Source organism: Berghia stephanieae, chromosome 12 (genome assembly GCF_034508935.2).
Source record: "Berghia stephanieae isolate SIO BIC M18660-M18661 chromosome 12, UCSD_Bste_1.3, whole genome shotgun sequence".
Lineage (NCBI taxonomy): Eukaryota > Metazoa > Mollusca > Gastropoda > Nudibranchia > Aeolidiidae > Berghia > Berghia stephanieae.
In genome coordinates this window covers 1,903,459-1,915,958 of record NC_088371.1, presented here as the reverse complement: position 1 = coordinate 1,915,958, position 12,500 = coordinate 1,903,459, and the positions used below count along the sequence as shown (strand labels likewise).

Below are 12,500 nucleotides of genomic sequence, written 5' to 3'. Positions count from 1 at the left end.
CTTCTAACTAAACTTGGCAATATCTCAGTTCAAAAATGTTCACTATCCGACTGATTATGTCATTCACTGTGATATATGTCGTAATAGAAACACATACCCTAAAAAAACACAAAATCCCCCAGATTCCCAACCACTTTTTGTTGTTGTCATTTTCAAGTTCCAATGGATGATGAATAACAATGATAATAATAATTCTATTTTTTTTTTTTACATCAGCCTATTCAATGTTAAGTTCAATTCTAACATTTTGGACATTGTAATGGAAAGAATTAATATGATATTGATAAAACATGATAATAAAAGATAGAGGAAACCATGCATAACGACATTGTGGTGTCATATAAATCGACATGCATGAGTGCCTACACACATACACACCCTCTTCCCCCAACCCCTGGATTGTCATGCACAGTGAGTGTTTATTAGGACACATAAGGTAGCTGGTACAAGTATTACAAATGATATTTGCAACAAGTTTTGTGAAAATACCAAGTAAATTGAAAGATTAAAATCAAAGTTAAAATGTTTAATTTTTAACATGACATACCTTCATTGTTTACAGTGATTTAAGAGAGTGTATCCACAAATCTTACTTTAATTGTTTACAGGGATTTAAGAGAGCATATCCACAAATCTCACTTTAATTGTTTACAGTGATTTATCCACAAATTTAACCAGGATTTTTTTTTACCCTCCCTATTTCTATCGCTATGACAACTTTTCTACATTATTTGTTACTGCCAACACCAATTTCAACAGCTTTTTGGGGTTTCTTTGTTTGGAACATCCTTCCACAGAGCATCCGAGAATCCAAATCATTGTCTGTGTTCAAGAAATCCTTGAGAACATTTCTCTTTTTGATGTCATGTACTTTCTACATTGTTTTGTGTTGATGCAATTTAAAGTGCCCAGAGCCTCATTGTTCAGGATACCGTGTGCTCTATAAGAGTCTATTATTATTGTATTATTATTTTTTGTTTGTTTGTTTGTGTTTTTTTTTGGTCTTAATCTTTAGAATTAATTTAGGTGTATTGTATTTATTGATTATTTTCATAAACGTCTTGCTTGTCATCCATAACACCAAGTGACAAATCTGCTTGGCATCAAGTTTAACAGTCCAAAATGAACAAAATACAAAACATACATTAATATCTATGACCAGGACCCATAATATCTACAAGACCTATGATATCTACAAGACCCACAAAATCCAAAGGACCCATACAATCAACAAGACCCATAAAATCCACAGGACCCATAAAATCCATATGACCCATACAATCCACAAGACCAATACAATCCACAGGACCCATACAATCCTAAGGACCCATGCAATCCACATGACCCATGCAATCCACATGACCCATGCAATCCACATGACCCATACAATCCACAGTAACCAATACAATCCACAGGACCCATACAATCCACAGGACCCATACAATCCACAGGACCCACACAATTCACAGGACCCACACAATCCACAGGACCCATACAATCCACAGGACCCACATAATCCACAAGACCCACACAATACACAGGACCCATACAATCCACAAGACCCATACAATCCACAGGCCCCATACAATCCACAAGACCCATACAATCCACAGGACCCACACAATCCACAGGACCCACACAATCCACAAGACCCATACAATCCACAGGACCCATACAATCCACAGGACCCACACAATCCACAAGACCCATACAATCCACAGGCCCCATACAATCCACAAGACCCATACAATCCACAGGACCCACACAATCCACAGGACCCATACAATCCACAGGACCCACACAATCCACAGGACCCATACAATCCACAGGACCCACACAATCCACAAGACCCATACAATCCACAGGACCCACACAATCCACAGGACCCATACAATCCTAAGGACCCACACAATCCACAGGACCCATACAATCCACAGGACCCACATAATCCACAAGACCCACACAATCCACATGACCCATACAATCCACAGGAACCAATACAATCCACAGGACACATACAATCCACAGGACCCATACACTCCTAAGGACCCATGCAATCCACAGGTCCCACACAATCCACAGGCCCCATACAATCCACAGGACCCATACAATCCACAGGACCCACACAATCCACAGGACCCATACAATCCACAGGACCCACACAATCCACAAGACCCATACAATCCACATTACTCATACAATCCACAAGACCCATACAATCCACATGACCCACACAATCCACAAGACCCATAAAATCCACAGACCAAAAGGATACGTCTGAGACAGTGATTGGTGTAAGGCAGACAGGGATTAGTACAAGGGCCGTCTGTCGAGCTCTTGTGGAAACACGTCTTCTTCTTCTTAGGTAACATTTTCCTCAATCTGAGAGGGAGGGAGAAATTTTTTTAAATTTTAAACATTAGTTTCAAGCAAATTTGACATAGATATTACTGAGATACACTACCAAATAACCTCTTTTACATTTTAGCAAGAATTTATTGTTATGATTCAAATTAAAAATATAGGTGAAAACAGAAAAATTAACGTCTTACAGAGCCACATAGCCAATAGAGCTGGGGTTTATTCTAGTATCTAGCATTAACGGGAGGGGGAAGTGGTTAAGGCATTGCACTGTGACCCGGAAAGTCCCGGGTTCGAGCCCCCTTCAGGCACTTTCTGTTTTTTTTCCTGGACAAGATTATTAACCCCAATCAGCTCACTTGGACATGGGTGATTCCTGTTGACATCAGAAATCTTGTTTGATGAATTATTTATATTTATATTCCTCCGTGGAATGCCTAGGCGACGGTATCTTATGATGTCGTGGCGGAAGGGCATACTTTTTTAAATAGCATTAAATGGGCAGACACAATTGCTTGCTTTGATTAAATACCTTTTTGAGACAAGATATCAGGTCAATAATTTATATGTGCACAATTTCATCTGTAACTAAATGATTGCCATTTGCTGTCCTTTGATAAACAAACATCGAGTTTGGAGAGGTAAAAAAAAAAAATTTTAAAAACGAAAACCCACTTTTTCTTCGACTTCTTGACATGTCTGATGTGCCACAAGGCTCGCACGGCACACGCCCCACTTTCCCTGACAGTCTGTATCAGGGCCAGGGTTGCCTGATTGTGAGTTTTGGCTGTTGCCTGATTGGACTTGTACGCCTGGTGAGCCTGGTGCCACTGGCGACGGACTCGAGTTTTCATCAGGGACAATTTGGTCGGCCTCATGCTCATGGGAATATTGGTGTCAAATCTGGTTGGATAGTGAAAATAATAATAATAATAATAATAATAATAATAATAATAATAATAATAATAATAATAATAATAATAATAATAATAATAATATACTTTATTCATCCAAAAAATGGAAATTCGTTTACAGACGTGGCATGCATAAAAATGTATAAATACAAAGTTAAGAATTTATGGCAACAACATATATATATCCATATATAGGCATGAGAAGTGAAATAAGCTCTCTTAATAGAAAACAATTTATCATTTTGGAACGTTTAACTCAATCACTCACCTCTGCAGGACACAGCCAAATTCATGAATGTGAGAATCAGATGAAATATATGCATCACAAAGAATGAATGGCATAACTTTTCTTTTGTTTTTGAGGGTTTTACGATGCTTGCAACACCTTAAGGTCATATCAGCACCAGTAAAAAGGAAGAAAATGGGATAGTAAAAAGTTCTAGAATTACAACTAAAGCACCCAAGAAAAGGTAAGACGAAGGGGAAGCGGTTCAAAAAGGAAACAGATGTAGATTCCAAGAGCACACTATCAAAGTACTTAGTTTGAGATCACCTAAAAGTCTCATCCAGACACAAGCACAGGTCCCCACTAAGAGGAACACACTCAATGGTTTACAAATCATTCATGTAAACAAAACATCATACAGTGCATAACAGAGAGATGATAACAATACAAAAAATATCATTTTCCAAAACTCTAACTACACATTTGACTGTTTCCCTCCCAGCAAGGGCCTGGACAAAACCAAGTAATCCCATTCCAAGACAAAGACAGAAAGCACGTTGGAAAACAGATAGAGGGGAATAGAAAACAAAGTAAGGGCCTCCTGCCCACTATGGGAGGTCAGGAACCCCAGCCAGAATGTTTGATTGGTTTAATCCCAAATGAAGGCAAACTGACACAAGGCTTCAAAATGTAACACGTGCAGATCAAATCAAATGACTTTGTGTCAACTTACTCATCATCCCCATCGTCGTCTTGATCATCCGAAGAAGCAGAGAAGATGTCTGGTTGCCATGGCAACAGCTCTGAATCTTCGTCCACGCTGTCTTCATCTGAACTGCACAGGTCTGCATAGACAGCAGAGGAGAAAACGATTTCATCACAAGAAAATATATATTACAAAATCATGTTATTTCCCCCCTAATTTCAAAAATGTGTTTATCCCTAGTAGGCTACTTAACAAAAAGCCTTAACGATGAAACAAAATTAAATGCTACAATATAGTTAGTAAAGCTACACATCAAATTCTCAGAAATGGGACTGGACAATTCAAAGCCATTTTTATACCATTTTTATTAAAATCTGACTTCTTTCTTGAGCTATAACTTGAGTTTGTTTTTTTTAATAGCGAAATATCTACTAAACGTGCTCAAAGGGATCTCTAGTCAACAGCAACATTTAACATGCCGGACTAGACATGCTGCCCGTTAGGTGTTACTACATTTTTTCCCAAGGCCAGGTACTCATTTTACACTTGAGTATGGTGAGAGAATGTGAGTAATGATGAGCCTTTTCCAAAGACTCAACTATACGCCGCTCAGAGCGGGATTTCAAGGCGAGTGTCATACCACTAGACCAAATAGACGCATTATCATCCATCTCAATGTCAGTTTCCACATTAATGCATTTGTAAAGTAGCAAACATCATTGTAAATTGTAGGCAAGTAAGTTATCCAAAATTCATTATTCACCATGAGAATGAATAGATATTCCTAAGAATAATGGACGCGTGGTTTTTAAACATGGGACAGCGTGGCTCAGCAGTTTGGTCTTTGCCTCGTACCCAAAAGGTACCGAGTTCGATCACCCGCCGTGCTGTGTGGCCTTGAGCAAGTCACATCACCCTAGGTCACTTTGCAGTGCTGCACTGCGACTGAAGCCTGGTTTATTCCAGTCTTTCCTTGGAATAGACCCTAAAGACAAATTTCCCCATGGGGATGAATAAAGGGAATTTTATTTTATTTTATTTAAGTCAACTCACATGGCCCAACAAGACTGTGGTTGCTAACCCTCTGTTTGGCGTAGAAAGAGTAATAATTTGCAGCAGACTCCGTTCTCAATTTAGCCAAAGCCTCTTTTTCACTTAGAACTCCTTTCAATTTGCGGAGTTTCATATGAGGGACAGCTGTGGTTGTCAGTATGGGAGGGACATTTTGTTGTTTTATTCTTGATGAAGTTACCGGCATCTGACCAGTTAAGTTTGTTGTCGATGACGATGATGATGTTTGCAGAGATGATGAAGACATTGATGACGTTGTTGATAAAGATACTTTAGGGGGTACATAAGGAGGAGGGGGTGGCAAACTCAATTGAGCAGCAACTGTATTTGGTGAAGGGATTGAGCCTATGTGTTGGCTTGATTTTGTGTCAACCATTAAAGGTTTCCGGTTTATGTTGTTCAACAACGAAAAGATATCCGCACTGTTCGTAATCGAAGAAGAGGAGGCAAGTTGAGGCAACGTCGACAGGTGATGATTGGGTAGTGTTTTAATAATGTTGCTATGGTCTGTCGAAATATGGTGGTCTAGCCGACTTGAGCTTGATGACAATGAAGGGGAAAATGCTAGAGCAGGGTTGGTGGATGTTGGAGAAAGAAACAACGGTGTAGCTATCTTAGATAAATGTTGTTGACCTGATATAGAAGATGGGGGAGTGAAGGGCAAGGAGGAGACTGAGGTAGTTGCAGAAGAGGTTGAAAAGTTTTTACCAGCTGCACCCGACGCTGCAGTTGCCGTTGTCGTCGTTGTAATGGAAGTTAATAAATTTTGTTGTTGGAGGTGGTGGTGAAGTCTAGCAGACAGGCCTGCTGGAGAGCTATTATCTATCACAGTAGTCACATTGTGTTGAGGAGAACCAAATGCAGCAGCCGCCAAGTCGGAGGGCGTCAATGCTGAAGGTTGCTGGGATAGGACAGAAGACCCTGGGTAAGGTGGAGGAGGAAGGCGTGGGGGTGTATGGTGAGGTGGTAGAAGTCGACTACTGCCAGAATTGGCAGTGATTTCTACCTCTGCTGTTTGGAATCCCATGTTGTCTTGGGTCGCCAAAGTGGCTAACAACGATGTATCAATCTGTGGAAGAGGTGGCACTTCCTGGCCTTTCTGCTGTTGTTGAGCAATCTCAAAATTGCTGAGGTTTGCTGATACAGAGGACGGCTGGTAGAATCCCGTTGATGACGATTGTGGACTGAAACTGAGGCTGCTGATATTCGGACTAAAGGCCGCTGCAGGACTCGAACCTGGGCTTTGATCGACGATAATTCCTCCAGCCTCAGGGCTAGAGAGTTGGATAGGGCTTGAGTTTGAATCTGTCTGACTCAGATTTAGTTCTTGAGATTTGCGAAGTTTCTCATTTATTTTGTTTTGAGCTATTTTGGTCTGCAATTTATTCATTGTTCTCGAACTCTTTGCACGACTCTTAGGACTGGCCTTTGGCTCTGGTTTCGCAGCCCTCATTTTCTCGAGCTTTTCTGCGAGTTCAGGATAGTATTTGGCAATCATAGAACCTCCAGCAGACAACGTTCCTAGGGTGGACGTTGAAGTGCTTCCTCCAATATCACTTGCAGACCTTACAAACCCTGTACCAGTTTGCAGTGATTTTCCCAAGACGCTGTCGATTGTCGCAGACAACGAAGAGGCGGTGAAACCACCCGTCTTGTTGCTGTTGTCAAGCGGAGCAGAGTCTGAAAATGCATACGGGTCGTCAGAATCCCCAACAGATGAGGCTGATGTCGATGCAGTGGAAGTCAGCTGCAATGTTGATCTCGATGAAGAGCTGTCTTTATTGACAGAAAGACTAAACTTTGGCTTTAGGGCCAGTCCTCCATTTGGCAGAAGAAGACCAGACTCTGATAGTGATGAAATAACTGGGGTGACTTTGTCCTTCTTTTTTCTCTCTTTCTTTGGCAGCATGCCAAGAACTTGCATGTGGTTATTGCAATACCTGATTGATTGACAAAATAAAAGTATCAAAGTTAATACTTCTGTATCAGGAAAGAAAAAAAAAAAATGGACCATACTGTTATAAATGATACATGCAGTCTCTTCAGGATTTCCATAATGCATGGTGTCAATGGCATTCATTACCCCACTTTACCCAGGTGGGAATGGCTGTAGCACAGCAATTAATTCATCAAGTCCATAATACCAAGAAACAGGTTGAGATTATTAAGCTAAATTTTTAAAATTTGTAATTCTATTATTTTTCTATTTGTCTTGATGCTTTAAATATTTAAGATGTATCAAAAATCGAAACGCATTGCAACTGAATTTAATGGAATCATTCTAAACACAACATTTTTAAAAAATATTTTTTTAAACTTGATCTTTTATATAGCACAATAACACTAAACATGCTCAAAGCACTTTACAATGGTTCCCTGGCCAACAGCAACACTAAACATATAGGACGAGACATGATGCCTGTTAGGCGCTATTACAATTTTTCGGACAGAGACAACGCTGTTATCAGCCAGGTACTTATTCTACACCTGAGTACAGTGAAATAATGTGAGTAAAGAGCCTTTTCCATGGACTCAACTATGCGTTGAGCGAGGCTCGAACCCAGGACCTTCTGATCCGACAGCGAGTGTCATACCACAAGACCACAAAGCAGCACAACATGGAAAAGATTCTCAGATCAGTCATATTCCGTAAGTAAACATCACCTTCTAAATCCAGATAAAGAAAAAAAAAAAATTATTTCCAAATATTTTATGATGCTTAAAAAAAAAAAAAGAGTTGGCAGCTCTACAAAAAGCAATGATAGATATTGTAAGTGTGCTAGTACTACAAGGACCTTGACAGTACAATTTAATAATAATAATAATAATAATAATAATAATAATAATAATAATAATAATAATAGATGGCATTTGTATAGAGCATTTTCAAAATTATACAATGCTCAGTGCGCTTTACATTGCATCTCTTGTGCTGCAACTCACAACACATCTCCCCCCCCCCCTTGCCACGAACACACAATAGACCCACAATTGAATATTCATACATAGTTATAACCACATAAAAGTATGTCCCATATTAAAAATAGGCAGACATGAAAAGGAAATGTTTTAGCTTCGATTTAAAAGAATTGATATTCATTAATTTTGTTCCATAAGACCTGCTGGAGGCATAAATAGAATCAATCTTTATACCACTTTAAGTGTGTAAAGCAAATCTCTTTATCAAAAACCAATTTAAGAAATGAAACTATACACAAATACTTGCCTTCTATCCTCATTCTTCGGAATAGCCTGCGTACACATCTGATTACTGGACTTAGCCACATAGGCACAACGTTTGAAAGGAGCAGTGGGGTCCTCCAAAATGTGTCTTACACAAAATCCATAACCATTGAGACGGCGCTGGTTGCACAGTTTGCCACTGAACGAACATAGCAATTTGTTGTCTGTACTCGAATGGTGGATATTTTTACCCTCATACATCCTCTATATCTATTCAGTGGAATCAGAGACGGATAAAATCACTCACAGTGAAATCCATCAGGACACAATTCTGAAATTTACAAAAATAGAAATTATGAAATTGTGTGAAGTGTAACAAGAAACAGATTGATTGATATACTAGAGACTTAAAAAGTCTTCATTTTCAAAGAAATGTCAGGACTTCTTATTCAATATTTAACATATAAGTCTATCAAAATGATGTTATGGAAATAATTAAATACAGATGTATTAAAAGAAAATAATAGGCCGGGCATACCAACATCACAAGACAATTTGGAATATCAAACTTGTAGATAAAGTTCCCTAGTGCTTAAAAAACTATTCTGCCATTCATTAGAAAATCAATGTGCCTACAGAAAAACACTGCATATATTGAAGTGGATTTAGTGGCACTAAACCTGGAATAAAGGATATTATCACAGATGTTGCTCTGCCTTGGACTGCAACTGCAACATTGAACAAATAGAATTGGACTTGGAGTTGGAGGGGTACTTTATTCTGAGCATAAAAATATTGAATAATTCACTCTGATAGGCTTATTATAAGGTGGATCTTCAGAGACAAAACTGTGAAATTAAACAATAACTATTGTCTCATCTCATCCACTTACAGACTTAATTGTACTTGGTTAGTGTTCATTTTCACTGAATGGCAAACTCCAAAGTTAGTCTTTTGTAGGGTTTATAACAAGGAAGTGATAGTGATAGCATTAGTATGAGCAACAGATATCCAAAGCCAATAGTAATATGAAATAGCTCGTCCTGATTCAAAAGGTTTTAAATTAATTAAAGTTGGACGTCTCTTACTCTATTCCTCCCTGGTGGATTGGAGGGTAAATTTTATGGAGCCTCCTCCACAGGTCCAGACCTGGAGAGAATTTTATCACTACTGTTCTGTCTTAATGATCATATTTAGATTTAATGTTGCCGTCTTATGTTTAGCATTGTATCAACTTTAAATGAATGGCTATTATTCCAACGTTCGTTCTAAATATTCTAAGACTCGGACTGGTAGAAATATAAATGATTCTCGATTAATTTCCAGAAATTATAATGATGATGATTGAAGGCCATCATTGGATGGAAGAGATGAGACGCAATGTCAAAGAAATAATAAGTAGTCAATTGTGTATTTCAGCCATTCCCAGTTTATTTCGAAGCTTTGGATTCCGAATATCCAAGGTAACTTGAGATTATTTGAGAATTCCTGTTGACAAATTGCGTTGAGAAGCACAAAATTACTTTTTGTTTACAATTTTTTTTTCGTTATCGATATTAGGTTTTCCCACTCTAAATCACAAATTTCAGCTTATATCGCAGAAAATGTATTTTACATCTGGTCACCTTGATTATTAAGAACATAAATATCATCATTAAGTTCTATCAGAAGTGCTTCAGAACAAACAATAACAGAATTTGAGACCATTGTTTACGTTTCCCATTCATTTCATAGGTCCAGTTTGGATTTTTCTACTTCCGTAAGATTGTGTATCGGCGCAAGTGTAATAACCCAGTTTCCCACGGTATCTAATTTACCATTATAATTTGGGTGACTCCTTAATTATGCTCTGTAAACATTTGTCTGGTATTTTCTTGTTGCTCACCTTCAAAATTCACCTTCTCTAAAATTTGACAACAGTTGGACAATAAAAATTTTCACAAAATGGCTGCCAAAACAAAATTAATTATTCTGAGAGTATGAGTGCTTGGGTCTGGGGATTTGTTGACATTGTTATTTCGGTAGTTTTTGCAACTTGGGGCCGTGAAAATTGAAATCTTTATTTTGAAAAAGACAAATGCCCTTTAATGACTTCTTTGTTTGCGAAAAAAGAGCATTTAATCCATTCGCATACAGCCAAATAAGAGGGAATCTCAAACTGCGCATTTATTCTTCCATTCCTCCGCAAACAAAATAGGCTTCATAATACGCCATTTTCAATTTGTTCACACATTTTAGGGCAGTAAAGCGGGGGTCGGTGGCAAATATTGGGGCAATTTAAATATGAAAGATGAACAAATACATAAGTGAAGTCTCGGTGCAGGTGATGGAACAAAGTAGCCGCGGAATGCAAGTAGTACCGGCGGTGAGAGAGAATGGACCTCCTGTAAAAAAGCGCAGGTCCTGAAACAGCTCCACCTTAGGTCTAGTGCTAAATTTAGTAACAGTAGCATCAGTAAAAGCGTTCTCATTTAACGCAAGAATAAACATATCTAACATAAGAATTGCGATTTTTTGAAAGTGGAAAAAGACAGATTGATTATTACACTTATGCTTATTGAGAAAAAAACTCATTTAGCATTTATATCTTGAAAGATGTCGATGTTGAAAAGTTGCAGATTCGTGCATCGTTTTCGCACTTTCCAATCTGTCATATGGGCATAAATCGGGTAATTTGATTGGACCAGACGGGAAAACCCCTGTGTTGAATGCTTATTCATTGGCTGAGTGGAAGTGCATTGTAAATGGAACACACGATGATCTTCAAGGTGTTTACAAAGTGTGTGACTCAAGACTTAACACGTGCCCTTCCATATGCATAATAGGAGTTTTGCAGTTTAAAACTTTTACACATCAAGCATATACGTTTAAATTTAGCAAACTTATTTATACATGGAAACAAATGAAAGTCTATCTTTCTGTTTTCTAGCCCATTTATTTTCTTCGATGTCCCAGATTTCGTGGGGTGTAAATAAAGATCGATGGATCGTCCGATTTAGTTCGTGTGCTGCCTGCTCGACCACGCGACAAAATCCATTGAGGGGTGGTTGCTATGCCATAGTATTATTATTAGGAGCTTTTGATCAAGAGCATACTGTGTTGTCTCGCATGTCTGTTCTCCATTTACATCGTCCGCCTCTTAGGCGATTAGTAACACGGTCCTTACACTGCTGTGTTATTAACGAATTACTATTATTATCGCACATACACATCATATACCGAAACATGACAGTCTCCTAGCATTATACCTATATTAGAACAATTTAATTTTAGTTTTAGCTTCTGCTATTTCTGCGACGCATTATTGATTGGATTATTTAATATGGATTACGTTAACCTTACAATACAACACGAGATAAATGTTGATGTCAATGAATATCGCATTTTATCAAACATTCAATAAATGCTGAACCGTCGTAAATTGAGGAAAAAAAATAGAAGAGAGAGAGAGAGAGAGAGAGAGAGAGAGAGAGAGAGAGAGAGAGAGAGAGAGAGAGAGAGAGAGAGAGAGAGAGAGAGAGAATGCATTTTAACTATTACTCGTAAATGACTCCAACTTGTCAAAAACTCTTGAACTTCTGACGTCTTTTGTTTCATATCGATCGATTAGAATTATCCCCCCGCCCCCAACTTTTCAAACAATCTTTAATCCCAGACTTCAATCCTGATAGCTCAATTGATAGAGCACTCGCTTCACGAAGCAAAGGGACCGAGATCGATCCCGGGTGCAGTCGAGATTTTTTCTGACCCCCCCCCCCCCTGTCTACCCAGCAGTGATTGGGTAACTGGGTCTGTTAGACCTGGCGGGAAGTGCTTTGCAATAGACTTGCGTCCTATCAAAAGGGTAGCAAGCAATTGCTATTGTCCGTTTCATGCTCCATGGGCCTAATGGCTCGGAAGGACGAAAAAAAAAATTTCAAAGAATTCTCGCATATCTATATTTTAGGACTTTTGGACAAACCGGAGATCATTATCTTATTTTATCTCTCATCTATAGCTGAATATAAGACAACATTTAAATGCTCTTTACCTAGGAATA

At 38.6% G+C, this 12,500-nt stretch overlaps 1 protein-coding gene across 5 annotated transcripts in view; it reads right to left on the bottom strand.

Moving 5' to 3' along the window:
• LOC144958150 (uncharacterized) overlaps positions 1-10,849 on the bottom strand; it is an 18,022-nt gene extending 7,173 nt beyond the window's left edge. Inside the window, exons 1-6 of one of the 5 annotated variants that reach the window (XM_078889909.1) lie at positions 10,347-10,849; positions 8,505-8,792; positions 5,261-7,218; positions 4,235-4,346; positions 3,037-3,264; positions 2,276-2,382 (exon numbers count right to left, since the gene is read on the bottom strand). In XM_078889909.1, coding sequence (XP_078746035.1) covers positions 2,276-2,382; positions 3,037-3,264; positions 4,235-4,346; positions 5,261-7,218; positions 8,505-8,722 — 2,623 coding nt within the window. In that variant the 5' untranslated portion in view covers positions 8,723-8,792; positions 10,347-10,849. Of the gene's footprint in view, positions 1-2,275; positions 2,383-3,036; positions 3,265-4,234; positions 4,347-5,260; positions 7,219-8,504; positions 8,793-9,549; positions 10,255-10,278 lie in introns of those variants that run through there. The other 4 variants (XM_078889910.1, XM_078889908.1, XM_078889907.1 and 1 more) reach the window with 4 other exon arrangements.
• Between the last annotated feature and the right edge of the window lie 1,651 nt (positions 10,850-12,500).